A 27,463-nucleotide genomic window follows, 5' to 3' on the forward strand; every position below is an offset into this window, starting at 1 on the left:
AAATATTTTTGTTATAATTTTTACTAATAAACAATTTAAAATATTAGTGGTTAAATTTACGTCTACAAATATACCGATCAAAATGATGCATTTATAAAAACAGAGAAAGTATATATAAAAGGGAATATGGATTAAAGGAGGGATGAGAAAGTATATCCTATCTCTCAAATTAAACCCTGTAACTAGAGAGGAGTATTAGTGTGATTGGTATAAGGAGTAAAGGAGAGATAATAATAAGGATTGGAAATTAAATTAAAGGAAGAGAAAAAGGAAAAAAAAAATATATATTTTAACCTTGCTACTTATTACATTCTTATTCACAACTCATACTTCACCAAATATGAGATCGATAATACATGTTATAACTTTATTCATTCATCAATTTTCTTATATTTTTTCATTTTTATCTTTCTTATCCATATCCCTCATGTCAAATGTACGTGGATTAGTAAGTTGATGATAGCCATTATTATAAACAAAATTTTGTAAGCATTACACTTTATTGATAGAAATAGACCCAAATAAATATCTCCATAGACATGATTAAGAATTTCAATGAAAGTATAATTTATAAATTATGTTGACAGAATAACAACTTATATAAAACTATATGACATTTCACATAAAAATAAGAAGCATCCTAGTCACCACTTGTCTAAGATATTTCTCCAAAAGATATTTATATATCCTAAAAATCTAAAATAGTACAAGTAAAAGTCAACAATAGGAGCTCTTGAAAGCAAAAGATAAGCTAAGAATCAAGCCACTAAAATAGTGGGGTGGCTTGTTTTGAAAAGTTTGGATAAGGCAATTCCACCATTTTATCATTATCCATCATAATTATTTTACTAATTTATTTACCCTTCATCATTATTTTATAATCACTATTATCATTATCAATTTTATCTTTATCATTTTATTGTTATTACATCAATAATTATTGTTTAAAATATTTTCTGACAGGTGATTTTTTATTTTCTTGAGTAAAACCTCTCAATGACATTTATTGCATAATTCCACTTGTCAACTTATCACATCATCCACCTTTTTTGTTTCTCCTAAAAAAGAAATAAAAAATCAAAATTACAAAAGAAGTTCAAAGAAGAACCCAGAAAAGGGCTAAGCTTTCCTTCTCTTTCAGAGAGAGAAACCTCATTCAATTCTGGAGAGTGAAAATAAAATAAAATTCATGTGTACTTTTTGTTAGGGTTTTGTTCTGGGTTTTTGTATTTGAAATTTTTATTTAAGTAAATTGAAGGATTTTTGGTTGAAAATCATCAATTAGTTGATGGGTTTGATTCAAATTTAATTTAATTTGATGGTGAAATTCTGGGTTTTATTCTGTTTTTGTTTTTGATTATTATTATTCTGGGGTTAAATTTGAGGGTTTTAAAGAAGAAACTGAGGAGATAGAAATTATTGGAAATGTATGTGGCTTCTCCCATGCGAAAGTCGTTCAAGGATTCTCTGAAAGTTCTAGAAGCTGATATTCAACATGCTAATACTCTGTAAGCCATCAACAATTACTTTTTTTTTTTTAATTATTCGAGAAATTCATTTTATTTTGGGATATATTCTGAATTTTCTGGATAAAGTTTCTTTTTTGGGATTTTTTTAATGATTGATTCCCCATTTACCCTCATGAATCTTATGATTCTGGGTTGTTTTTATTTTTTAATTTTTATTTTTTCTTTAGTGTAGAGAGAGTCGCAAAGGACAATGTAAATATAGACGAGATTCGATTCCAGGTCCTGGGCAATAGGCACCACCCCCGAGACTTTAACCAAAAGCTCTTATCCACTGAATTGTTGTTATTTTAGTGTACTGTAGTTTTATTTGTGGGTTTTAGATTGTTCTTAATCAGCTCTTCTGGTATATTTGGTTACAAAATTTTAGTACCTTTTGATCAACACTTTGTTGTGAATTGTATTCTATTTGATTAAGCTCATTAGTTTTCACAATTAACAATGAATTCACTTCCTTAAAGATGATATTTGTGAGACGGTGCAGTCGGCGAGCTGTCGGTTTGATGAATTGTTAAGGATAATATGATGATGATGTTCATTGTTTTTGAGTTATTCATGCATACCCCACTTACCTAACTGTTTGAACTTTCAATGAAGTGGGGTTGTTGAGGATAATGACATGGGAGATTTGTTTTTGAAGTTTCATAATTATGGACTTATGGCGTTATCGCGGTGGAGCCGTAATTGTTTGGTGCTTTAAGTTAATTGTGCAATTGTAATGCTGACCACTGTGGTAACTTTGTGGAGATTAATTTGCATTTGCTTAGAGTTTTCGATATTGCAGTCCCATTGGAATCGAGTGGTAGAGCATGTGTTTTGTTGAGCAATATGATCAATATCACTGAATTTGAGTTCTACATATTGTGATTGTGATCAATGTCACTGAAATTGATATTTGTATAAGATTAAGTTTTAAATTTTAATGATGGGTTTAGTTGGGGTTTTGGTTTTGGACTTTTAACTTATTATGGATTTAAAGCTAGTAATGCTTGCTGATGCCTATTCAACTGTCGGATTATCTTCAGCAGTATTCTAATATGCTTTCTTTTTGTGGTCATTTACTGTTTCAAAGATAGTGAGAGGTGCAAATTCCTTAGTTGACCAAGTTCAAGTATTATCTATGTAAAACGATGCTTGATATTTTGCTAGGTTGACAACTATATATATTTTTTCTTATTTGATTTTTGTTTTGTTATTGGTTTTGCAGGGCATCAGAATTTCCTAGAGAATATGATGGTGCTTGTCTTCAAATGAGAATGTCATATGCTCCTGCTGCCCATTTCCTGCTTTTCTTGGTCCAGTGGACTGATTGCAACTTAGCAGGGGCACTTGGTTTGTTGAGAATTTTAATTTATAAGGTTGGCTATTAATCTTCTAAATTGGTTTTTACGGAGTGGCTGTTTAATGATATGTGCAATGTTTTAACTTGTTGCTTAGCTGCCCTCTTTCTATGCAGGTTTATGTGGATGGCACCACTACCATGTCAACACATGAAAGAAAAGCAAGTATCCGAGAGTTTTATGGTAGGTGTGCTATTGTAGTTTTGTGTAATGCAAACCTTGAGCCACATATATGGCTGCTTTCCTCTTCTTTCGTATGATATATGTTCTTTCTTGTTGGCAGCGGTAATATATCCCTCATTATTACAACTTCAAAGTGGCGTTACTGATACCGAGGATAAAAAACAAAAAGTTGTTTGCATGGAGAGATATCGGAAAAGAGATGAAGAGGAATATAGGCAGTATACAGATATGGATATTGAAAGAGAGGAAGAATGTGGTATTTGCATGGAGAATTACAGCAAAATTGTGCTGCCCAATTGCAACCATGTCATGTGCCTAAAGTGTTATCGAGAATGGTAAGTTCAAAGTTTTCTGTTGGAGGGTTTTGAGGAAAAGTTGATTTCTTGAAAATATATTTTGTTTTGTATACACAATTTCGATAAGAGTCTAGCCAGCTAATCTAACAGCTGTGAAGCCTTCAATGTTAGTCTGTCTTTGAGACAGCTGCAGTTCTTACTTCTCTTGAAGACATTCTCTAGGCCCAAACCTTTTTGTTTTTTAAACATATAGTTTGCAAATATTAGCACATCCTCATGCTCTTTGCGGAAACCATCACCATTGCCCAAAAAGAGTATTTTTTTTCCACTTCCTGCCTCCCCTATTGAAAAGTTTTTATAGGTGATGGTGCTTTCTGCTATATCGGTCAAGGTCAGAACCTCTGCTGTCAATTTGCTAATGGGGTTTTTTATTTTTTAATTCTCTGTCTATTGATTGTTGAGGCTCATTTGGTGGATCTGTCACGTTATAGAAATGATGCATGTTCACTGTCCTATGTTCACCCACATTAACACTGGAACATCTCTCGAGATAATTTCTATTTTCTTTGACCATAGCTTTGTTGATCCCTTTTCTTTTTTCCTCTCACATTAGTCTATTTTAGTTGAGGGCATTGAGGTCTTCCAAAGCTACCTGGTCCTTCGAAGCTTCTGTTGGAAACAAGCCTGACTTGATGGTATGTCAAGGCTGTGTATATTATGTCTTCCCAGTTGTAATAGTGGTTAGCTGCTTTGGCATGCTGCCTTGGAAGTAGCTATTTTCAGGTGCTTTTCAAGCTTCTAAAGTCGGAGAATTTATCTTATTAGAGGTTGCTAACTGATCAAGTTGTAGGGGCCTTGGATGGTTGAACCTGATCTTGCTAAATAAATCATCTGTAGTTGGGACTTAAGAGTGGAGTTTATCTTACTGATTCTGTTTCCAAGTTGTTTAATTGGGTCATGACATCATGAATTTATGAGAAAGAGTTTTTTGCTGCTCTAGTTAGGTCATGGCTTTGACGATGCTGTGCCACTGCTACTAATGGGAAAGGGAAGAAGTGAAGGGAACTTGTTTTTTAGTGCAAATGGAGCACTAGAGCTATTAGTTGAAGAATAGTGCCCTTCAATGCTACTTGTTGGAAGTCTGACTGGTCTTTTTCTTTAATCCTCCCATTTTCGTCTGACTTTATCAAATAGAGGTGTAGCTTTTCTTAGGTGGTTTTTCAAATAAATTTGTTTTTCTGAGGCACCAACTATGCATTTTGATAATAAAATATCTATTATAAAAATGTTTTTTTCTGAGGCACCAACTCTGCTTGCTGAGAAGGATCTTTTAAAAAGGTATTTTTGGCCTGTCAAGAAATGGACAGATTGGCCTAGCCCATGATTCAATGCTGAGGTAACCTCTTTGCGCCTATAGTGGATTTTTCTCTCTCGTTTATAACCTAGAGCTGTTTCTCGTATCCAGCTTTAACTATACCACCAGAAAGTGGTTGAATATGCACTTATAGTAGTAGAGAGCAGAGACTCTAGGCTAGGGAGCTCTAAAATTCTGTAGATGGAGATGGCTGTTCTTTTGTCCTCTACTTGCTTACTTAAGTGTTACCTACGTGCCTGATATTGGGGTATAAGTACATGAACTGATTATATTAAGGTTTGTAACTCCTTCAACTCTTTGTTACCTTGGAAATTTTTTCTACAATTCAAGGTTTGATTGAAGTGCTTTGATATGTTACCGTCAAGTGCTTACAAAACGGCACTGTTGTGATTCTTGTGCTCAAACTGAGGTGACTGCAGCAGCCTAGTTTTCATTTTATTATCTCCTTTTCTTTGGAGCCTTTGTTTGCCGTTGCATAACACATAACAGCTGCACTTCTTGTAGTAATAGGCCTATTCAGTTTTATGTTGAGGTATTATTGCTGCTCAATGTGAGAAGCTGAGTTGACTTTAAGTAGGAGGCTGAAGCTGTGTAAATAAAATGTGATGTACTTGATGGTTCAAAGATGTTAACCAAGGGATGAGGATGAAGTCAATCAATCAAAGCCTTAATCCTTTAAGTGGGGTTGGCTATATAAACCAAATATGATTATTCCGTATTTCCGTATAGTCATCCACTAAAATCTTCCTTCTCCATCCCTTATGATCAAATGCCTCATGCTCATGCAAATCCATATACTTAAATCAGTATTTTTATTTCAAGCATATTGCTTGTGCATCGCCAAATTACTTCTATAAACTATAGAGTCGACTGACATAGGTACACCAGTCACGGTTGGTATATAGGTATATTGTCCTTTAAATGTTGAGGCCTTGAACTAATTTTGGATCTTGGATTAACATGCCTGTTAACTGTTCTTGAGGCCTAGAAATTTTTAAAGTTTTACTATTCAGCTTGTATGGTCAAAATAATATTTATGTATTCATTTATCTATTTTTTTCTTGGGGAGGGGTTGCTAGTCTGGTATTTATGTTTCACTTCATCCAATATTCCAATATACATGTCACAGGCCATTTTGTTGCAAAAAGGTCACCCAGATGTTTCAAAAGTTATAGAATAGAAGTTTCATAGCATCTCACTTGAATAGCCATTAAGTGCCACCCTAAGAAATAACAAGCCTCCCCATGATGTTGTAATAACTAATCTTAAGAGGGGAAATTCGGGAAGTTTAGTATTATTAGGTTTATAGTCCTTAGCTTTTGTATAAATAGATAGAGGGGGAAAAGGTAAAGGCAGGCATGAATTGGGTTATTGGAAATAGAGAGTGGCAACCTCAAGTTGCTAACAGGAGAGTTGTAGGCTAAACCTACTACCTTTGTAAGCTTTCAGCCATTATCAATCAAATTATCAAGCCTTCATCTTTATTCATTTGTTTTGTTAAATCAGAAATACTAAGCTAGAACACCAGTTTATTACAGATATCCACCACTAGTTCCTTGATCTGTGGCATGCAACATAGCGTGCCTTATTTATGCAATTATGTTGTGTATATTAATTATACAAGATCATCACATATTGATTTTTTTTGGCTGCTCATTTTGAGTCACATTTTCCTTGTTGCTGTTGTCAATGGGTTAAAAGACTTGATTGGTGTATGAAGGTTTTTTGAGTGAACTTATCAGTCTGCTACAAAATGGTAAGGCCATTTATGTAAATGAATTTTGGCAACCTTTGTATTTATATTAGGATAGACGAAACTTGGAAGTAGAAATAATTAATCTAAGAAGATTAACCTTGTTATTTTATAATCTCTGCTGTGTACTTCGATAGTTATTTCTCCCCTGATCACTTGAAATTTTCATCTGTGTTATCTTCAGAGCAGAATTGAGAGTGATTATTACATGTTGCAGGCGCTCAAGATCACAATCCTGCCCCTTTTGCCGAGATAGTCTGAAGAGGGTGAACTCTGGAGATCTTTGGGTGTTCACTGATAGTAGAGACGTGGTTGACATGACAACATTGACGAAGGAGAATCTTAGGAGGTTGTTTATGTATATAGAGAAGTTGCCCCTGATTGTTCCGGAATCCCTATTCGATGCATATGATTCACACCTGAAATGAAGGAAAGGACTATGGTCTGTTAGCCTGCAGTATTCTCGCTGTCGCAGCTGTGGTTAGCCTACAGTATTCTTGCTGTCGCAACAGTTGCTTTTAGACTATGGTCTGTTTAGATTAGTTAGAAGTGCAAATGTTCTTTTAAATGACTTTGCTGTCTATTCTGTGGTTAAATCTCATGCCTGATTTATTTGAAGGCAAGAGAAGGAAGGTTGGGGTGGTTTCCTGTTATGGGTTCCGTAAATTTGTATGTAGGTAAATGTGTACATGCTTGTACAGCTCTGTTATTCAGAAAAAAAAAAAAAGGGTAGAACTCCTTTCTTTTGTTTATATTCAATGCAGGAACCCAAGGCACTCCTATATTATGTTGTGATCAAATGCCTTTCATCTCTTTAGTTCTGCTGCCGCCAATGATGCTGAGCTCGCCAAGATATCGTGTAAGGCTGTAAAAATTATTCGTCCTGGGCGGCGAATTGGGTATACAAAAATTATAGATGTGTTGTACTGTATTGATAGTTCCAAATTTAGGAAATCTGAAAACTTCTGATTTTAAAATAGGATTCCTGATTTTATTTGGTAGAAGTGCTTTAATCAAACTTTGAAAATTCCTAAAAAGAGAAGCCATGTAGTATATGTCACATTTTTTACAAGGTGGTTTGGCCTAAAAGGTCTAGTACTTGTTCTCTTCACTTTAATTCGGCGTATGATTTTGTAGAATTCTTGCTTAATTTACATTTCAGTATGATTGTATAGCTATTACTTAATTTACACTTCTATTACGTAAATAAAACCATCTCAAGTGAGATATTACGGAGTAACTACTACCGAACCATAGAAGATAATTAGTACTCTGTAATAAACAATGAACTAATGATTCGCCTCTAGGCTTGAGTGACAATGGCAAGTTTGTAAACTGTAACAAAGTACCAAGAAAGATTACACCGCATCACACACTAGTATATTACGGAGTACTAGAAGAGATGAAGATTACACCTTTACACTTTATAATCAATCAAATTTTTTTTTTGAAAGTATTGTAAGTTAAGAGCAATGACACGTACCTCGTTTTAAAATGAGTTTGATGGTGTTTTATAAAGGGAATATACAAATTCAAATGGATTTTGAATACTTGGAATTGATTTGGGTTTTTATTTGTTTTTAGTGGATATTAAAAATTGTAGATTCAAATTCCTTTGTGATGGTACATTGATTTTGTGGTCAATAAGCTGACATATCTCTGTTTCATATTATGGAGTATTTGCAATGATTTGACATAAAGTTTGAGAGAAAAATGTCAAATTGTTGCAAATAATATGAAACGGAGGTAATACAAATTTAGTGGTCGATTGATTGGCGAAATGTATAAAGTTGTGCAACTTGTGTTTTGATACAAATTTTGATAAACCCTGCCTCTCACTCAATCACATTACTCCGCAAAGGCTTTGTTAAAGTACTATCTCTGTTTTAATTTAGTTGACACTATTCTATTATCATGCTTGTTAACGCACTTTTTTAACAATTAATATCTTTAATTCTCGTCATTGTAAAATCATAAAGTGTATATTAATAAAATATACATTGAGACGATTCAAACAAGATCCCACTTCATTATATTTTATATTAGATATAAATCACAAAAAGCGAGTCAAAATGTAGTTTGCGAATATTGTAAAAGTCAAACGGTGTTAACTAAAATAAAAGGAGGAAGTATAAGTTACGAATAATTAAATGGTTTCCTTCTAGTTTGTTCCTTCTAATTCTACTCTTTGAAGATGATATAATTTTGAGCTCCATAATATGTACCTTTTATTCCAAGGTATGATATATTAACATACATTTGTGATTGTATTAGGGGTAGGGATAACGAATTCATATTAAATATGTTGAAGATTTGAGACATGTTTTACCTTATCTTGGAGATGCGTCATAATAGTACCTTTATTTAAAAATAAGTGCATCACCTTAACTAACACACATCAGTGCACAATTTGTCTTTTACTCCCTCCGTTTTTAAATACTTGCTCCATTTCTCTTGGACACGCATGTCGATGCTAATCTTTGATCACTAATATCTTTAATTATTAATATGTATAAATTTTAGCAATTGAAAATTAATAATCTATTCATTGAGATAATTCCAACAAGTACCCACAAGACTGTATTTTTTTTATGTATAAATCATAAACATTAGTCAAAGTAGGACAAATGAATAGTACAAAAAATAGAAATGGAGCAAATATTTAAAAATGGAGGGAGTAATAAATATTAAAACTAATTCACTACTAGTAACATATATGGAAAACTCATTCATTCACCTATTATGTTTTTCATTTTTTTTTATCCTTTACAAAAAAAAAATCATCTAATAACAAGCCCCCCAAGTTCTCATCATCCCTCCCGGTTTCAAGGATATCTCAAGTGGTTAGAAACTTTCCTCCCACTTTTAGAAAGTAGAATAAATATTCATCATCCGTGTTTGTGCTCGCTTAACACAAAAAAGAAAAAAAAAGCCCCTACATAGCCCTTAAGGCTACATATAAACATTAAATTTATACTTGAAAATCGTAAAAAGTTAAGAAATCATCAAAATATAAACATTAATAACACTGATTTACGCGTGTTTTTGTCATAAATTTCTAATTTTATACAATTTCTAAGAGTATATTTAATGCTTATATATAGTCCTTAGAGCTACATATAACATTACTTTTTAAATTTCTATTACAAAAAAAATTGTTACCTTGTAGATATTATATTGGATTGCAACTCTTATCATGTACTTCAGTACTTGTAAGTTGTAAGTTGTTATAAGTTGTAAACTTAAACTTGTAACATATCAAAAAAGACCAATCTTTTCCACAACTTACCATTAGTCCATTACCATACAAAAGATAATCGAATCAAACAAGAATAAGAATAAGATACTTTTTTTTTAAGGTGAAAATAACCCAAAATCCCTAGCTATTAAACCCAAGTTGAGAAGAGCAAACCACCTCACATGATTGAAAGCGAAAGATGAACGTGATATCTTGCTCATTCTTCTTACAATTTTACAAATACTTGTATTTTTTCGTCCATTATAATAAACTCACGACGTTTTCCCTCCTTTTTTTTTATCCAAATATAGTTCCACCACCTTTTTTTTTCTTTCTTTTTGAAGGCTAAATATCAACAATTTTTTCAAAAAATAAAATCCCAATTTCACAGAAAAAGAAAAAAAAAAAAAAAAAAAGGGAAGGGGGGAGATGGGGGCAGGATTAGGGGAGGAGAAAGAAGGAACAATGGCGGAAGATTTCTTCTGGTCATACACAGATGAACCTCATGCTTCTAGAAGGCGCCAGATCCTCTCTCAATACCCTCAAATTAAAGAGCTTTTTGGCCCTGATCCTTGGGCTTTTGCTAAGGTTATTAAAGATTCAATCTTTTATATTTTTTGAATTATTTTTTTGGGTTTTTATTGGGTTTAATTCATTCATATCTAGATCCGAGTTAATGGGTGTTGGTTATTTTTGTGATTTTGTATGATTTCTTTGATGGGTATTGGTTAATTTTGTTGATTTTTGTGTATTTTTTGATGGGCATTGGTTAATTTTGTTGGTGGTTATGTAATAGGGGTGAGATTTCTCTGTTTTATTGGACACTGTAAAGTTTATCATTCATCTTTGGTTTAGATCTTCAGTGATGGAATTAAACATTGATTATGATTAATTTGTTAGTTATTTGGATTAGTTTAATTGACCATTGGTGATTGGGAAATTGAAATGTAGCATCTTTGGATTTAATGCTGATTAATATAGTTGATTATATGATTAATTAGATTCATCTTTGGTTGTAAAGGAGTTGCACTTGATTGGGCATTATATGATAGGAAATATGCCTAAAGTATTATGTGGTGTTTTTGCTCATTTTGTTGCTAAATCACAATTAGCTGAATTGCTGTTGAAAGTAACGGGTGTTGAGTGAATTTTATTGGATTTCCATTGCTTTGATGCCTATTCTTGTGTGAGTTTCGAGTAATGAAGTTGATTGTCGAATCGATTTTTCCTCTGCATCAATGAAAGATCTAAATCCTTTTTTTTTCCCCTTCTTACCTCATTCTTCAAAAACACTCTTTTGCATATGGTTCATCTCCGCGCTCCATCTAGTGCGCAAGGAAATTCTACTAACAAGATCAAATTAGTGTAATGTACTCGATCAAGTGTGCAATGACTTCTCTTATTAACAAGGTCAAACTAGTGTAATGTACTCATTACTTAACCTTCCATCCAAAGTTAGTCACATGGATGATATAACGAGAATTACCAATGTGGCAATTAAATTCATGGGAGGGAATAGTATAATGGAAATGTCAGAAGGATTGAATTGAACCAAATTGATGACAATGTCATTTTTTTGTGATAATCTTGGAATGCTAGACTCCGGTTATAGGTCTGTTTCATATTGAAGGTTGAAAGTTGCAATCTTGGAAGGTTTTTTTTTTCAGTTGTAAATTGAAATCACCAACAGATCTTAGTGTTTTGCTAAACCAATTCAATTTTTGTTCATGTTAAATCGACGTTCTATTGTGAATTATTTCTGATTCTGTTATGATCAATCTGACTGACATATGGAATTACCTCATTTAGGTTTTAACCTTTTGATGTTTTTTTTTTTTGGCATCTGCAGATTACGATGGTTGTATTGACTCAGCTTGCAACTGCTACTCTACTTCATGATGCAAGCTTTCTTAAAATACTAGTAGTAGCATACTTTTTTGGATCATTCCTTAACCACAACCTTTTCTTGGCCGTCCATGAGCTCAGCCATAACCTAGCTTTCTCTACCCCATCTTACAATCGTTGGCTTGGAATTTTCGCAAACCTGCCTATTGGTGTGCCAATGTCTATCACATTCCAAAAATACCATCTTGAGCATCATAGATTTCAAGGTGTTGATGGCTTGGACATGGACATTCCAAGCAAAGCTGAGGCCTATATGGTTCGAAATGCTTTTACCAAATCCATTTGGGTAGTCTTACAACTCTTCTTCTATGCTCTCCGGCCTTTATTTCTCAAACCAAAGCCGCCTTGTTTGTGGGAATTCACTAATTTGACCATCCAAGTGGCACTTGATGCCTCCATGGTCTACTTATATGGCTGGAGATCTTTTGGTTATTTGATTGCCTCAACTTTCGTTGGAGGTGGGATGCATCCCATGGCCGGTCACTTCATCTCCGAGCATTATGTCTTCAATCCCGATCAAGAAACATACTCTTATTACGGCCCTTTGAATCTTTTGACATGGCATGTTGGCTATCACAACGAGCACCATGACTTTCCGAGGATTCCAGGAACAAAGCTTCACAAGGTGAAAGAAATTGCACCCGAGTACTATGAAGGGCTAGAGTCATACAAATCTTGGAGCCAGGTTATATACATGTATATAATGGATAGAACAGTGGGGCCTTTTAGCCGGATGAAGAGAAAACCGAAGAAATCAGAGTAGTGATTGATTTGTTGATTTTTTGGTTCTGTTTTCTTGATTGAATTGTTATCTCTTATTCTAGTTATGATTTGTTGACATTTTTCCACACTTTTTTTGAGAAATGTAACATCTCAAGGGTTTGGCATAGGCGTATGCTGTATCTGTAGGTCAGAGAGGATGCTAATGTATTCATTATTTCATTCATATTTACTTGTATCTACTTATTCTTTCACCATGATTGCTCTGCTGGTTACGGAATATCCAATTGAACTACTCACTTTGTTTGTAATTAATAGTCGTGTTGGTAGTGTAAGTTTGAAATCGTACATGACTTCCTTAGTTAGACTGAACTTAATTACAAATTTACTGCATATTACCAGCTGAAGCATGAAATTCTGTTAACAGTTTAACGTAATGGCAACAGAACCTTGTGTGCTTTCTCTGGTGATGTGGTGGTTCCGTTTGAAAAAACATCAGTTTCAGGTCCGGAATTTGAAATTTAACATCCTAACATAAAGGGTACTAATACTAATGACGCGTTGGTACTAAATGACGATGTTGGTAATGAGGTATGCGTAATTTTGCACAAATATATACTCGATGCAAAATTATGTGGCAATAAAGAGTCTATCTTCATGTGTGTAGTGAAAGGACGCTAGACTCATATTCAGTGGCGAATTTAGAATTTATCTTCAAGATTTCTTAAGTACAGAAGAATTAAAGATCAGGTGTAATATCCGTGCACAATACAGACATACAGTAGTACTAGTTTAACGTTGTTACCAGTATTTTTTAGAGAAATTATTGGTGCTGTGGTCCCTGCAAATTATGCCCACGTCCAAAATATATTCAGTACCAAACATATGATCACATAATAATGAGCACATCAAATGCAATTTCAATGACTAAAATCTTGACTAAGGGCCTGCTCTGATTTACCGGGCTCAACTGAATTGGAGCTGAATTGAACTGAATTGAGCTAAACTAAATTGTTTATGAGAGAAGGAAATTAGAAAATGAACTGAACTGGACTAATTAGAGTTAAACTAAACTGAACTGAAATTAAGCTGTAGAGAACATATCCTAAGTTATAATAATACTCCGTATTAATGATTGTATTTGCACGACTACAACAAATTTAATGTGACTGTGACTTTGTATGACATAATTAAAAATATTGTATACAATACATCAGTTGCATACAAATTATTGCCAAATATCAATTGCAATGAGTAACGTTTAAATCCATACATTTTATCATTGTTATTCCAGTATAATTTTAAGGAATTTTTTATTCCTGCCTACTATGTTATGATGGTTTGAATACATCTATAATCATATCTTTTCTTTGAAATTCTTAAAATTCACTTAGCAATAATAGCTCATATATTAGTAGATCGATCAGATAAAACATTGTATAACTATAACAATTTCATTATATTTCAAAGCCAAAAAAAAAAAAACAACTTCATTAGATTTTACAAAAATCATCACATAATAAATATCAATAAACAACCTTAGGAGCAGCTTGTACAGCAGCAGCTACGTACTCGCCCTTCTCACTCCCTGTTACATAAGGGGCATAACCATAACCGTGCGTGTAGGGTGGTGGTGGATAATATTGTGGATCGGGGTGGCCGACGGCATACGGTAGAGGAGGAGGTTGAACTTGATGATCTAAGAAAGGAAGGTTAGCTTCTTCATCTTCGTATTTCCGGTGTGATTTGGATCGCATTGATCGAATTACTATTGCTAGGAAGAACGAAAGAGCCTGTAACAATAAGCCAGTTTATATATGTTGTTATTTCCGCTAAAATAATAAACCAGTTTATTTATTGTAAGTTGATAAAAGTTGACACGATCAATGACATACTTATTAAAAAAAAATCAAAAGAAAGTGGACGTTTTGTGTTTTTAGTTCACATGTTACCAACTTACCTTAAACTGGTTAATAACTCTAATTATCATATGATCGAACTTGTTAACACACTCATATTATTGTTAATTACTAAATTTTAATTAAGTTCTAATCAAAAGTATTAAATGTCGAAATATAACCTGAGAGAATGCGATCAACACGCCTAAACATTTGAAGTTATTGAAGTGGTCATCGACATAATCCACGAAGTGATCAAATCTTTTTGTGCGATCCTTAGGGATGTCCTGTTGCATCAAAACAAGATTATTTGACGTACTATAAATAAACAATTTTATTATAATTACTTAAATGATCAACCTTGAAAAAGGCAAACTCTTATATGAGACGAACTTACAATAATTTATTACAACACAGGAATAATTTTTATATTTTAGCCTACAAATATGACATCATAATGCTTAATCTGCTTGCAATAAGTTATTGTAAGTCCGTCTCTACTAAAACACCATTGAAATAATAACAATTGAATGTCGCGTAACGTTTTTGTACCTTATCCCATTTGTCATTTAGGCATATATCTGCTGTGATCAAACTCTCCACCAAAGTAAGAAAGAGCATAATCCCTAAATACTGCAGTAATATTTGAATTATATATTAGATCAAAACATATATATATATATATATTGATTATGAAGAATATTAAAGTTGCAAGTAGGATTAATTAAAATTTTGTTTAAAAATGTACCAAGGAAAGTAGAAAATTGTTCTTCTTCTTATCAGCTCCTACATGCCCTATGCATGCCGTGGAACAAAATATGAGTCCGGTAAATATACAAGCCCACAAAAACCTGCAAATGTTCCAAAATAATTAGTAACTAATAATCGGGTCATTTATAATTGTCGTACAACAATAACAAAGCCTTAGTCCTAAAATTGTACAACTAGTTTGCCGTATGGTTGCTAATCGCGAGGCAAGTGAATGAAGAAGTTGTATAAAAAAATCAAATCGGACCAGACTAGAACTTAAAAATTCAATCATAATCACCGAATATTTAAAGAATGCACATAACCCAATTATCTTTTAAGAATTTTAATAGCATATGATCAAGAAAGTTAGAAACACCATGATGTGAACAAAAAAATCTAAGAGAAATTTAGACCACTTTATAGAGAGATGTTAAATATTTTTTTTTTTAAAAAATAATATTATATTGTAGCTAATAAGCTAACATAATTCCCTAATAATGTACCATTAAAAAAAAAAAAACCCTTAAAATGCTTGTAATGAAGGAAAAATTTACCAAGAGAAAGGATATTTATAGTATTCTCGTAAGCAAACATAAATCATCCAAACACAATACATAAGAATTGCGATCCCGGTCATCGCCATGACCGAATTGGTGAGTTTAAATGATACTTTGATGTAATTTATGGCAGCTTTGTCCATGGAAATAAGGTTAGGGTATTTTAAACTTGACATTTGATGAATATAAGCTTAAAAGGGTTTACGTGAAGTGTGATATGCAAGATTGTTACATGTTTGTATGCTATATATCATTTTCGGTCGCTCTCCAAAAAATATATATATTCATGTAGATTTTGTTAGGTTGATAAATCAAATTAGTAAAATGATTGCATAAGTTAAAGTTTTCAATTTCATAGAAATTTCCTTAATTTCATTGTTTTTCGAAGATGTTAAAAGAGAGAAACTTCCTAGAAATTGGTTAAATAATGTCTTTTTATGTGGTCGTTAATTATATACTATATGAAATGAATTTGTTTCAAGATGAGTTGCTGTGGTGTAGTGGTTATCACGTTAGTCTTACACACTAAAGGTCCCCAGTTCGATCCTGGGCAGCAACAAATGTTTTAATTTTGTATTATTTTTTTTAAATGAGCTTTGTTTATAAAAGTGAACATGAAAAATTATTGACAAAACTCTTATTTTTCTGTTCTTTGCAAGCTTAATGAATTGTTAATGTATCAAAATATTAAGCCAACTACAATTTGATTGCTTAAAGGAATGTTTTAATTTTGTATTATTTTCGTTTGAAATTAATGATTGTGTATCAAAATATTAAGCCAACTACGATTTGGTTGCTTAAAGGAATGTTTTACACGGTACTCTCTTCGTTTGAAATTAATGGTTGTGTTTCATAATCTTCAAAATAATATTAATTAAGGTTATATTAGGTATCCTTACGACATATACCCCGTCGAGTTCTTTTTAGTAGGCATGTTCTAATTTTGTGCACTATTCATAAAACTTATTTTGAAATTTATTTTTATTTATTTATTTTTTTTTGAAAAATTTAATTATTTATTTATTTTTTCTATTTATTTGTTTATTTTATTTTTTTTGTGATTTAAAAACAGTCACGTATGATCTTATTAGATTCATAGCAATGTCATTTTTCAAATATTAATTAACTTTTTTAAAATTTTTGCTAATACTAATTAAAGATGTTTATATTTAATACTGCATTGACAAAGAGGAAGCACATAGTATTAGTTTTACTTTTTAAAACCTATCTTTATTGATTAGAACTGATTTTAGCCAATACTTAATAATACCTTGATTAAAAATGATTTTTCCATATTTAATACTGTAATTGTTCTTTAAAGCTTTTAATTTTTAGTAAATTTTTTTAGCATACTCTTAAGGTGAAGTGAATGGACCTAAGTTAATCATTTAAATTAACTATAAAAATTCTAAAAGTTATTTTCATTAGTGCCAAAACGAAGACCACAAAGAAAGAATATGCAAGATGACCAAACTGAAAATTGGCAACTCAGGCAGACTGAATTTAAACTTACACTTTATTACTCGGAATCAAATCAAAACCATGAATGGGCTAGCACTAATTCTCGACTCAGTTCGCATCGCTTTTGATATACGGTATATTTACAAACAAGCATTGTCCACAACAAAATACACTTAATACAAGCTCTTGGAACTGATTTGTCTCTCAAAAAATCCATTTGCAGCAGAGTTTTCAGGGGGTTGGAAAGCTTGGGATGAATTTGGATGAATGACGACAACAGAATAGTTCAAAATATTGGCGAAATGACTATCCTCCAGAAAGTCTCGTCTTCATGCACAATTATGTCTCCCCTTTTAGCATTGCATCAGATTCAGTTCTAATCATCCCATCAGTTTAATCAACAAAAGGCCGCGGTGCAATCAACTTTTACTTTCAGACCACCACCTCTTTTTTCCCAAGTTTTTCATTGACAGTGGAATGTATATGACTATTATTTTTGGCGGCGGAGATACTCTCGCATTTCAGCATGTAGCTCAGCTTTTACTACTAGTTGCATCTTTTTCGAATTATCCCACAATAGAGCTCCATATTCCCGTGCAAAATCACAAGCGGACTCGAATAGATCCTAGACAAAGAGGAACAGAGATTAGAACATAAGGTCAGTCAGATAAATTATATGAAAAGATAGCCAAATCATTTAAATGGGACCTCGTCTTCACCTTAGACGGAAATTCATCATAAAGCTGAGCAGGTGACATTTCAACTCGATTTAAATCTGATTCCCATAGCCTAATCTGTCAAACAGTACAAGTATCTAATTAAGAAATCCTCTTGATGCAGAGTCTTAACATGTAGCACTAATGGTTCATTCAATATGAGATAATTAAGGGGATGGTGCCATTTAATTTAGGTGGCAATTACTATTAATGAGAATGCAATGAAGAAAAAACATGTCGGCAAGTGGACATACATTACTCTAGATATCCAAGAAGGAAATTCCTGCGTGAATCAAACAAGAATAACTCCCTAAACTTACTAAGTCATACCAACTAGGCTGCGAGAGCAAAGCACCTCACTTATGAACCTTCCCCCAAGAGCAACAGTAAATGTTGTTGGGGGAAAAACAATAGTGTAAAGCATTCATCAACATGTCAACATCAAAAGACAAGATATAAAAACCTGATCTGTGACATTTTCTGGAACAGTTGGTACTTTTTCAGCTACACGAGGATGTGCATTTTGTTGAAGAAATGAAACTATCTGCAAACAGAAACCAAACATCAGGAATGCAATTAGGTCCTATCAGAAATCCCTTAATTTCACGTCTATAATTCAAGCATACAAGTGTCATCTAACAAACTTTTATTACTATTTCTCTTACTGCTTTGCCCTCCCAAGGCATTCCTTTAACCACAGATTATGTTATAAACAGGTTGTATCAATTAACACAATCACAATCACAATCAAAATCAATATGGACACTAATACAGCATAAATTTTGTCTTCTCATGTTAATAGATCACAAATTGTCTTCTGACGCTAAATATGGAAGCCATCTTAATGGGACAAAAGACTCTCTCCCCCCCCCCCCCCCAAAAAAAAAAAAAAAAAAAAAAAAAAGATATCTCAATAAAAGATCACAATGATATGTTCACCCAAATCTGTTTTTTTTTTGGTTGATGGGACCACCCAACTTTCAATATCAACAAGAGAACCCTCACATCTCTTAACCACCTCTAACCCATGCCCAAAGACATGCAAGTTACATGGTCCAAGCAAACAACAGTGAGGGATTCAGAGAAAAAAATCCTGGCCATCTCTTCAAACCATATACACCCAAAAAAAAAAAAAGGCAGAGGACTTTTACTACCATCTACACTGTAACAAAACCATATCTCCTGCATGTGGTCCTAATAAAGGCTGCATATTAACATGACCAGAACAGCCAAGTAAATACTTCCTCCGTTTTTTATTTTTAAATGCATCACTTTCCTACAAAAGAAGTTTTAAATTAGTTACACCACTTTCCTTTTTAACTAAGAAATTCTTTCTACCTCTCTCCTAACACATGGGCACTATTTATTTTTTCTCTCTACCTCTCTCTATTCCAAAAATTGACTAGAAGTCCGTGAAAACTAAAGTGATGCAACTAGAAAAAAACGGAGGAAGGTTTTGCTGAAAACCTTAAGTGCTGCTTTCTAAAACCCCATTAGGAAAATCCAAGATGCATTTTTTTTTCCCAGCACCCTCCTTCGAAGGCACAAAAAGTTGACAAAGGGGTTTAAAGAGTAGCTTCCCGAGATTGCTTACTGTAGCTTGGAGGTTTCAGGCGCACAACTCAGGCTGTAACAATACCAAACATTTGTATCCAATCTTTACAAGATTCTGTTGGACCAAGCCAAATCTTTTATAAAGAAACAAAATGGCTAAATTGCAAATTTTGGAGTTTTATACACTTGTTAAGCAAAGCAAAGGAATTCAACCAAAGAGAAATCATGATGAAAGAATCATTGCCTGTTCTGATGTAATGCCATTTTCAAAGGCATTATACAAGCTTTCTTTAGTTATCGCCCCCACAATCAGATTAGGAAGTTGGTATTCTATCCTGCAAAAATGAAGTATATTTGCTGAGATTAGAGCAAAGAATCCAATCTATCTATATAAGCAAGCAATTTTCAGAATAATGGTAAAGTAACAACTCTAACAAGACATATCTTAAGGTCAATATCAACAACCATGTAAAATATCAAAAGGCCAGCACATGAGCTTATCATTGATAGCCAAAGAACAAATCCACCATGTAAAATATCAAAAGGCAAGCACAAGAGCTGATATCATCGACAGCCAGAGAACAAATTGGACCACTACAACAATTTGTGAATATTTAAGTTCATTAGGAACATAATTGCTAACCACTAGACAGTGGGCCCTAGCAGCCTGGAACAATTAACAGAAAAGGGAGAACTGTTTTTCAAAAACATACTGCAAGTACCTTGCAAAAAGACGCATAATCTCACAATGTAATTTAGACGTAGAATAGGCATACATCCTGAAATTTGTCTCCACAACCACATAACCCTGGAAAAAGAAAACTCATTAAAGCTAACTAGTAGGCCAAAGGTGAAGTCTTTGTTTTGAAGGAACATAGATCAGCACCTAGGGAAATAAGAATAATTGAAGAAATAAATTAATTGAGATGATGAAATAAAATAAATAAAATAATAGAACTAAAAATAAAGTAAGATTAACAACCATCAGATTGACCATGGAACAAAAAATTCAGAGGTTGGGATTTTGGGAATGGACATTATGGAGGTACAGATTATCAATAGTTTAAGATGAAAAATATTAAGCATCTATGTCCAAAGAGGGGTGAGGGGCCAAACTCTACAGTTAAGTTTCAGCAAGATACCTGCTTCCTAGTTGCTGTATCTGATAGGCTGACTGAAAGAGTGGTAGCCAACTTTGTTGGAAGGAACCAACTTTCTTTCCTTCCCTGAAAAATCACATGTATATCAAATCACTGGAGCATGTAATACCTAAACTATGCTTTGGAAACGCAGATAAACAAACCTGCTGAAGTTTGACTAATCCCAAATCACTGAGGTCTTTGATTGTATTAAGCTGAACTTCATTCAACGTGTTGATATTGTAAGCCTGACAATTATCAGCCCCAGGTGAGACAAACACCAATTTTACCAGCTTTATTATTGAAATAAAATTTAGATACTAGCAGTGTTTTGGAAATCTTCACTGCAGTTCGAATTTGGAAAACCTTATAGAAAGTACTCCAAAAGCAAGTGCTTGGAAAGTTCTCTATTCAGACAATGCTTTCAGAAAATTGGAAATCGTACCTGCCCTGTTTCGTGAAAACTAAGCTCCAGCAGAAATGAAATTATTGTTGCTGGATCTACACCACGTTCCTACAGACAATTCAGCACATGGAATGATAATTATGGTTGCCACCCTGTATGTGGTGAACTATTCAATAGCAAGCATTGAAAAAAGCTACTCAGCCAGTAATCAATGATGGAAAAAATTCTTCTCCTACATCAGCCCCACCCCACCATCTGTATGCTGTGTTTCTGTGGCTAGATCACAACAACACCCTCCAACTTTTAGAAAGGAACAGTAGCATATGTATGCCAATAAGGGATAACTTTTAAATCATAAGTCAATAAGTGGAATGAACTAGACAGACCTAGATGAAAAGGCCAAAAAAAAAAAGGAATTTTTAGGCACTGTACAGAACACATTGTGTGCATATCAATATTACCCTAATGCCTCTAAAGAGGCTCCTGCATAGGGCAAGATATGCTGATTAGATCTATGCTGCTCCACCCTGTTTGTGAGAAAGACAAAGAAGTTGTTTGCATTCAACCTTAAAATATGCAACAACTGTCAACTACTTCACATCATATAAGAAGAGCAGACATTTTTATGGTCATAGTGATTTAGTCCACTGTGATCCAGAAACCAAATGATAGAGGATATTATTAACAATATTCAAAATAATAGGGTAGTAACATGTCTTTAACTGTGGTTTTTACAAGTGATCATCAAAATCAGATATTCATATCATCGCCCTCCATAGAGTTTGCATGAAACACAAGACATCTACAACATGAACAGTGCATGGTCGCATACTCCTATTTTTGAACTGTAAAACACTAGCTTTAGTCTTCCATCAAACTCTGCTTTCCTATGTGATACTAGACATGAAACAAGCATTGTGATTGACAGTGATCTTTGAATGCTTTTAATAATCACAAATTAATAAATAAGATAATTGAGTGTTCATGAAAAGAAAGTCATAAATCTACTTCTGTTTTTCTATTTTAATTTGGGTTCTACTCAATAGATGCGTAGATTAAATTTGTTTGGAAAAAGTGAGTGTACATCAGTCTATTAAAGCAGCAAGCACAACAGGCAACATAGTCCTTACCTCAGCATTGGCAATATATTCCCTGATGATATACCAAAGTTGTGCATTTGTGTCCATCAGCTGTGAAAAATACAGATTATGTATTAAAGCAATATCTTAAGAATAATTGGAAGAAGAAAAAACCTCCGTGAACATACCAGGAACTGGAAGCCATACTCAGTTAACCTTGAGCCTTCTTTCTCTCTGTGATTATAACAAAAAATGTAGAAGTATGGTGAAATAGCATACGAGACAAAGCATCCCCTTCATCTAATAGTAGGGTTACAAACTAAGATCCGAGGATACAGGTCTTTTGCATTTCTTTGAAATTAAACAAAAACAGATTCCAAGTCAGCAAACAATTAAGTTTTAATACACAAATCAAAAGATATTTAGAGTCAGCATAATAGAGGTGAACTAACCTTTGACTTAAGAGGCCACGTTGGAAAACTTTCATCATAGAAGAACTGAAGTTTGTCAACTTTTCTGCTTCTTTGGAGCTGATAAGATGCAGCAGGAAACGCTGATATGAAACCGAGCATTGTTAACACAACCAAGGCTCGTAATAACATATAATAGGAACCTCTAAAAAAATAAATTATAATATAGGCTACAAGAAAATTATAATAATCTCTACAAAATTAAATTATAATAACCTAGATTAAATTATAATATAGGCTACAAGAAAGATCATCAGGATGTACATTGCAAAATCATCACTGAATCGTAAAAAACTTGCGTCATAGTAGGAATTTGAGGCACAAAAACTACACACCTCCCACTGCTCAAGAGCATAGATCTCTAATTCCTCCGAGCTTGGGAGTATCACAGCATTTGAAGCCATTGGTTCCCTTGGTAATTTTCCACTGCAACAACCAATTTAATTTACACATAGTTCGATTAGAGTTTTACTTGGTATTTGAGCATCCCGGAATCAAGTGGGGATCTACATGGACCACATAAGAATTTTTCCTAAAATCACATTGAAGCCATATTAAAGACAAACAGGATAGCAAAAAAACATATCTTTACTCAGTGATCCAACTAGAAAAACATATTGGCAATTTTTATGCAATTAATAATAGTGAGACAGATATTAAAATAGAGCCTTGATCAGCATTTTCAAGTGATAATACTCAAGAGATCTGCACAGCTTAGCAACAACTGACACAGGATTAAGCTAATAACTTAAAGCCTACTGAAGCCCATTGAATTTTAATCAATGACTAGCCACACTAAACGTATATTCAATTATAAAAATATAAATTAAAAAAACAAAATGCAGAAGCTGTTATATTTCATAGCGATATGACCACCTTCTCTATCGATCTTACCCCATCCATCCCCATTTAATTAAGCATACAGGCACAGATTGTAATTAAGAGGGGAAACAAAGGACTAACATCAATCATGAAAAAAGCTTCAATTACCCATATATTAGCTGCTTCTGAAGGTTAATCTGAAATTTTTTATTCATTTCATAACTGGTCTCCTTTTTCCTGCAAACAGAATATGTAGAAAGCTAACATCATTAGCCAATTTTCTTACTACAAGTCTACAACCATCTGCCAAAAAAAAAAAAAAAAAAAAAAAAAAAAAACAAACAAACAAAAAAAACCTATTAGTGTAAACATTTGCAAGTATTATAGATAAAAGAGCAGCTTAAGGTTCAAAAGTTCACTTATTCTCAAATGAAAAGACCAGAACTTACAGTCTACAGATACTTTATAAAATGCATCCTATAACTTCAAAGGCACACTACCTATCAATGGTTTCAGAAAGAACTCTTAGTTGAATCAATCGATCAATAGCAGCTCTGTGCTTCGAAAGTCCATCTGGAAGAACCCACTCTTCCAAGGACTTGGCAGGTATCGGAGTATCAATGTACAGCATCTGCAATACATACTTCTTGGCCAAAGGCGACAAGGACCTGGTTCACAGACCACATCAGCTATGCATAAGTATAACAAAATCATCCATCATAAGCATGTTTCACATATCCTCTAACATATAATCTTTCCCACTTCACTTGGCAATGTTGGCATTACATCTTTGATGACATGGGCAAGGATATTTTAAGGAATATCAATGTGATTAGAGTAATGTTTTCTCAGATTACAAGCTTCCCCCAATGAAATGCTAATGATGTTGTATTTTTGTTAGAAAAAGTGCAAAATTGGAATAGATTTGGATATGTGCATATTTAGAAGACATTCACTTCATTAATTTCAGGTTACACAAAACATTTACTTTATATTTGAAGTAGAGTGTTGTGTGTGTGTGTGTGTGGGTGGGTGGAAGGGGGGGGGGGGGGTTCACTTCCTATGATCCTTAACTTTAATCTAGGGGGAAGGGAAGAGAGGATAAAATATTAAAATGTGATCCATCCAACCGTCCTAAAAAATAACATTTTGTGCAAATTAATAGGCAATTTATGAAATTAATTGACAAACATATACAGTCAAAATAATAGTAATATAGTCGTCTCAGTGACTGACTGATACTCTTTACTTTACTAGATAATTTAAAAAGATGCAGTCTGTCTTATACATACATACATACATACATACATATGTAATAGCTGAATATACAATCACAAATCTTAATTTGTTTTGACAATTGGTCTTAGATATCAGCAGAACATTTCTGGGGATGAGGTTCTTGTGCAGGCACACAAGAATTTGAACTCAAAATCATGGTACAACTTAAAAAACTCTTACACCTCTCGCCTATGGAAATTCAGTTCAAAAAAGACTCAACCCAAGCAATTCATTTTCCCAAAGAAATACATGCCTTTCTTGGTCGGACCAACCCAACCGATGATTTCCAATCCAGCCAAAATCCCTGCCTTTTCCAGCATGACAGCAAGGATTCCTTCAGACATGGCAAACCTTTCGAGTAGCCAAAGGGCTTTCAGGAGTAAGATTAACTCAAGCTAAAAGGTACTCCGTAGGAAACTAGCAAGTAACTAACTTCCACCTCACTTGGAACTTGGGAATGTAGATACTTACATATATCACTATGATCAAACAAAACTACCAAATACGAGTACAAACTTATTCAAACTTCATTTTTTAAGCAACTCAAACTTCCCCAGACCTCTCAAAAGGCAAAGCATATATCAATTTCGATATCGAATGCGAAAGTGAAAATCTTTACCACTGTTTCCATACTAAAGAGACCCTGATTATGTTCACTGATAAAAATACAATGCACAACAATTATCTATAGAACAAGTACAAATGATCAACCAAACATTATCCTTACTTCTAAGCAAGTTTCTGCAATATAGGGCATTTTCAAACTACAACAATTGACTATAATTCAAAACAATTAACCAATAATAACTTCAAACAAATAAAAAAAATTAACTTCAAACACACAAAAATACATAATATAAAAGAAAAAAAATTAGGGAATACCTAAGAATGGCTTCACAAATAAAGGGGTTAGCGTAAAGCAAATCGAGCTTAACAGCAGGCAAAGAAGCAACCATATCAATGAAATTCTTGGCTATAATTCTAACTTGCGGCATTGTAAATTAACAATAATTTCTGCAAAATTAGGGGAAATTATGTCAGTGATCTTAGGTTTTTGTGACAAAAGGTTTAATTTGAATAAAAGAAAAAACTTGAATAAATTTCATAATACTAATAGTTAATGGTATAAATAAGAATTAAATTACAGAACCTGGATTATTATGGTGCAGTGATGCCGATGATGCGGAAGGTTGGGCACTGCAGGAGTAGAAAGAGGAAGCTCGAATTCCTTAACTGCGTTTCTTTTTACAAAAGTTTTGCATTTTGTGTAAGTAAGCAGCAGTGACTCGGTTTATTTTGAGGACGTGTTCGGCAAAATTAATTATAGCCGTGGCTATATTGATGTTAGCTACAAATGTACTACGAGTACGTTGGCGATCCGGGATTTTGGAGCTAGTGAGTCACCCTGAATTTGATGACCTGTAAAAGTACCAAAAAAATTTTGAATCCATCATTTCGGAGCTTCGTGACATCTTATGATTCTTATCAAAAACCCGAAGAGCTTTCTCTAAAAATCCAAAACTCACATACATGTAAAGCAAATTGTTATGAGAAAACCCAAATTTGACAACATGGGCATGAATTCGCTTGCCTTCTAAAATCCAATTATCAATGCGACAAGCTCTAACAAGAGAAGGAAACGTGAAATTGTTAGGCAAAACAGATTCCTGCAACATTTGTAAGTACAAAATCAAGCATTCCCTATCCAAATTAGTTATAGTCGTGGCTATATAGATGTTCGTATACACGTTGGTCCGCCCCTGCGTGTTCGGAAAAATTAGTTATAGCCGTGGCTATATAGATGTTAGCTACAAAATATAATGTACTATGTAGAAATTATGTAATATATAAAGTGTGTAATGGTGTAAATATATGTTGATGGTTAGCGAAAGTGTTTGGTACAAACTAGCTATTGAATTAGTATGTAAGTTTGAAAGATGAAAAATTTAAAGGCGAAATTCATATGTTTTAAAGGTAAATAATTCATATTTTGTAGTGAGTATCTTTAAACAAACACTAGTGCAAAAGCTATTTTTGTTAGCTTATATCACAAAACACTAACCTCAAAAGCTTAAGGAAAGCTTAAAGTTATAGTCTTTTAAGCTTTAACCGTTAATCCGTTACTTACCCAAATAATCCGTATTATATTATTCATGACGTAGTGCTTTGACTTGGTTAAAACACTAAAATGTACTTCAAAGTTACACTTCATTTTTAGTGAGAATAATAATAATTTAATAAAAATACCACTTACTAACATTTCATTTTATTATTTTCATTAATGCCAAAAATTTCATTTTGTTCCCATCAATTTATTACCTACCCTCCCTAAGTATTTCGTCATAATTTGGTTGAAATGCACCCTAAATATTCTCATTCTCAAACCTCTTTTAATACTCATCTCAGCAAACAAACAACACTTTTTTTTCTTCATTTGGAATAAAAACTCCCGCTTTCGCTCCCAAGGCACAACCTCAATTCTCACATACCAGACACCCCCTTAATTAAAGCCTAAGGGTCCAATTCTAGTCCAATTGTCATTGTTTATAAAAGGATGTTTTATGTTGCCCATGAATAAGTGAATCACTGAATTGTTTGTACCAAAATAAGTTTCTTTTTTTTTTTTTTTTTGTGATAAGGGGCATTCCAAAATTAGTTCGAACTCCAATTATTTGATGCAAACATATTATTTGGGCAATGTATTGTGAGGACAATCATTGTTAAAAAAAAAAAAAGAAGTAGCAATATGACTATAACCACAATTTTTGTTAAACAAAGATAGATTTCTTCATTTTCTTCACATGGTAGATTCACTGCTATTCTATAGTTCCATCACCAAGGAATAAGAATTGTACTGGTTCCATAGGCATTACAGCACTCCGATCAGTCGAAAGCCTGAAGAACCTGCGTTTTTTAAAGAGGAAACACCAAGAAAAATCAATAGCTGCTAAGGTCCCTCAGGGGGGGCCTTAGCCACTTGACTAAAGATATACGAGT

The 27,463-nt window shown here is 33.4% G+C and overlaps 4 protein-coding genes and 1 non-coding gene across 7 annotated transcripts; 3 read left to right on the plus strand and 2 right to left on the minus strand.

The window, feature by feature from the left end:
- The first annotated feature begins 1,010 nt into the window (after positions 1 to 1,010).
- Positions 1,011 to 7,590, plus strand: LOC110693601. 2 transcript variants are annotated; one of them, XM_021870738.1, is made up of 5 exons: positions 1,011 to 1,508; positions 2,734 to 2,884; positions 2,983 to 3,049; positions 3,150 to 3,384; positions 6,658 to 6,818. In XM_021870738.1, coding segments are annotated over exons 1-5 (537 nt in total). In that variant the 5' UTR covers positions 1,011 to 1,425; the 3' UTR covers positions 6,659 to 6,818. The 2 variants fall into 2 exon arrangements, with proteins under 2 accessions (XP_021726430.1, XP_021726429.1); XM_021870737.1 differs by having other exon boundaries at positions 1,019 to 1,508; positions 6,691 to 7,590.
- Positions 7,591 to 10,073: 2,483 nt separating this feature from the next.
- LOC110693600 (sphingolipid delta(4)-desaturase DES1-like) lies at positions 10,074 to 12,633 on the plus strand. The gene is made up of 2 exons (XM_021870736.1): positions 10,074 to 10,299; positions 11,561 to 12,633. The coding sequence occupies exons 1-2, from the start codon at positions 10,141 to 10,143 to the stop codon at positions 12,377 to 12,379; spliced, it is 978 nt and encodes a 325-aa protein (XP_021726428.1). The 5' UTR covers positions 10,074 to 10,140; the 3' UTR covers positions 12,380 to 12,633.
- Positions 12,634 to 13,577: 944 nt separating this feature from the next.
- Positions 13,578 to 15,797, minus strand: LOC110693602 (tetraspanin-19-like). 2 transcript variants are annotated; one of them, XM_021870740.1, is made up of 6 exons: positions 15,539 to 15,797; positions 14,983 to 15,085; positions 14,787 to 14,867; positions 14,417 to 14,521; positions 13,834 to 14,129; positions 13,578 to 13,751 (listed from the first exon to the last, which is right to left on the minus strand). In XM_021870740.1, the coding sequence occupies exons 1-5, from the start codon at positions 15,715 to 15,717 to the stop codon at positions 13,863 to 13,865; spliced, it is 735 nt and encodes a 244-aa protein (XP_021726432.1). In that variant the 5' UTR covers positions 15,718 to 15,797; the 3' UTR covers positions 13,578 to 13,751; positions 13,834 to 13,862. The 2 variants fall into 2 exon arrangements, with proteins under 2 accessions (XP_021726432.1, XP_021726431.1); XM_021870739.1 differs by having other exon boundaries at positions 13,578 to 14,129.
- Positions 15,798 to 16,027: 230 nt separating this feature from the next.
- On the plus strand, positions 16,028 to 16,100 carry TRNAV-UAC. The gene has a single exon. It is a non-coding gene; the product is annotated as a tRNA-Val (tRNA).
- An 894-nt stretch (positions 16,101 to 16,994) lies between these two features.
- On the minus strand, positions 16,995 to 25,775 carry LOC110693603 (RNA polymerase II transcription factor B subunit 2-like). Its single transcript, XM_021870741.1, has 16 exons — positions 25,617 to 25,775; positions 25,349 to 25,480; positions 23,689 to 23,856; positions 23,357 to 23,425; positions 22,702 to 22,792; positions 22,349 to 22,449; positions 22,085 to 22,130; positions 21,948 to 22,007; positions 20,857 to 20,925; positions 20,576 to 20,659; positions 20,415 to 20,498; positions 19,995 to 20,080; positions 19,517 to 19,607; positions 18,182 to 18,262; positions 17,722 to 17,796; positions 16,995 to 17,627 (listed from the first exon to the last, which is right to left on the minus strand). Exons 2-16 carry the CDS (start codon positions 25,459 to 25,461, stop codon positions 17,493 to 17,495), a joined length of 1,353 nt encoding a protein of 450 aa, XP_021726433.1. The 5' UTR covers positions 25,462 to 25,480; positions 25,617 to 25,775; the 3' UTR covers positions 16,995 to 17,492.
- Positions 25,776 to 27,463: the final 1,688 nt, after the last annotated feature.

Source organism: Chenopodium quinoa, unplaced genomic scaffold (assembly GCF_001683475.1).
Source record: "Chenopodium quinoa cultivar QQ74 unplaced genomic scaffold, ASM168347v1, whole genome shotgun sequence".
NCBI lineage: Eukaryota > Viridiplantae > Streptophyta > Magnoliopsida > Caryophyllales > Amaranthaceae > Chenopodium > Chenopodium quinoa.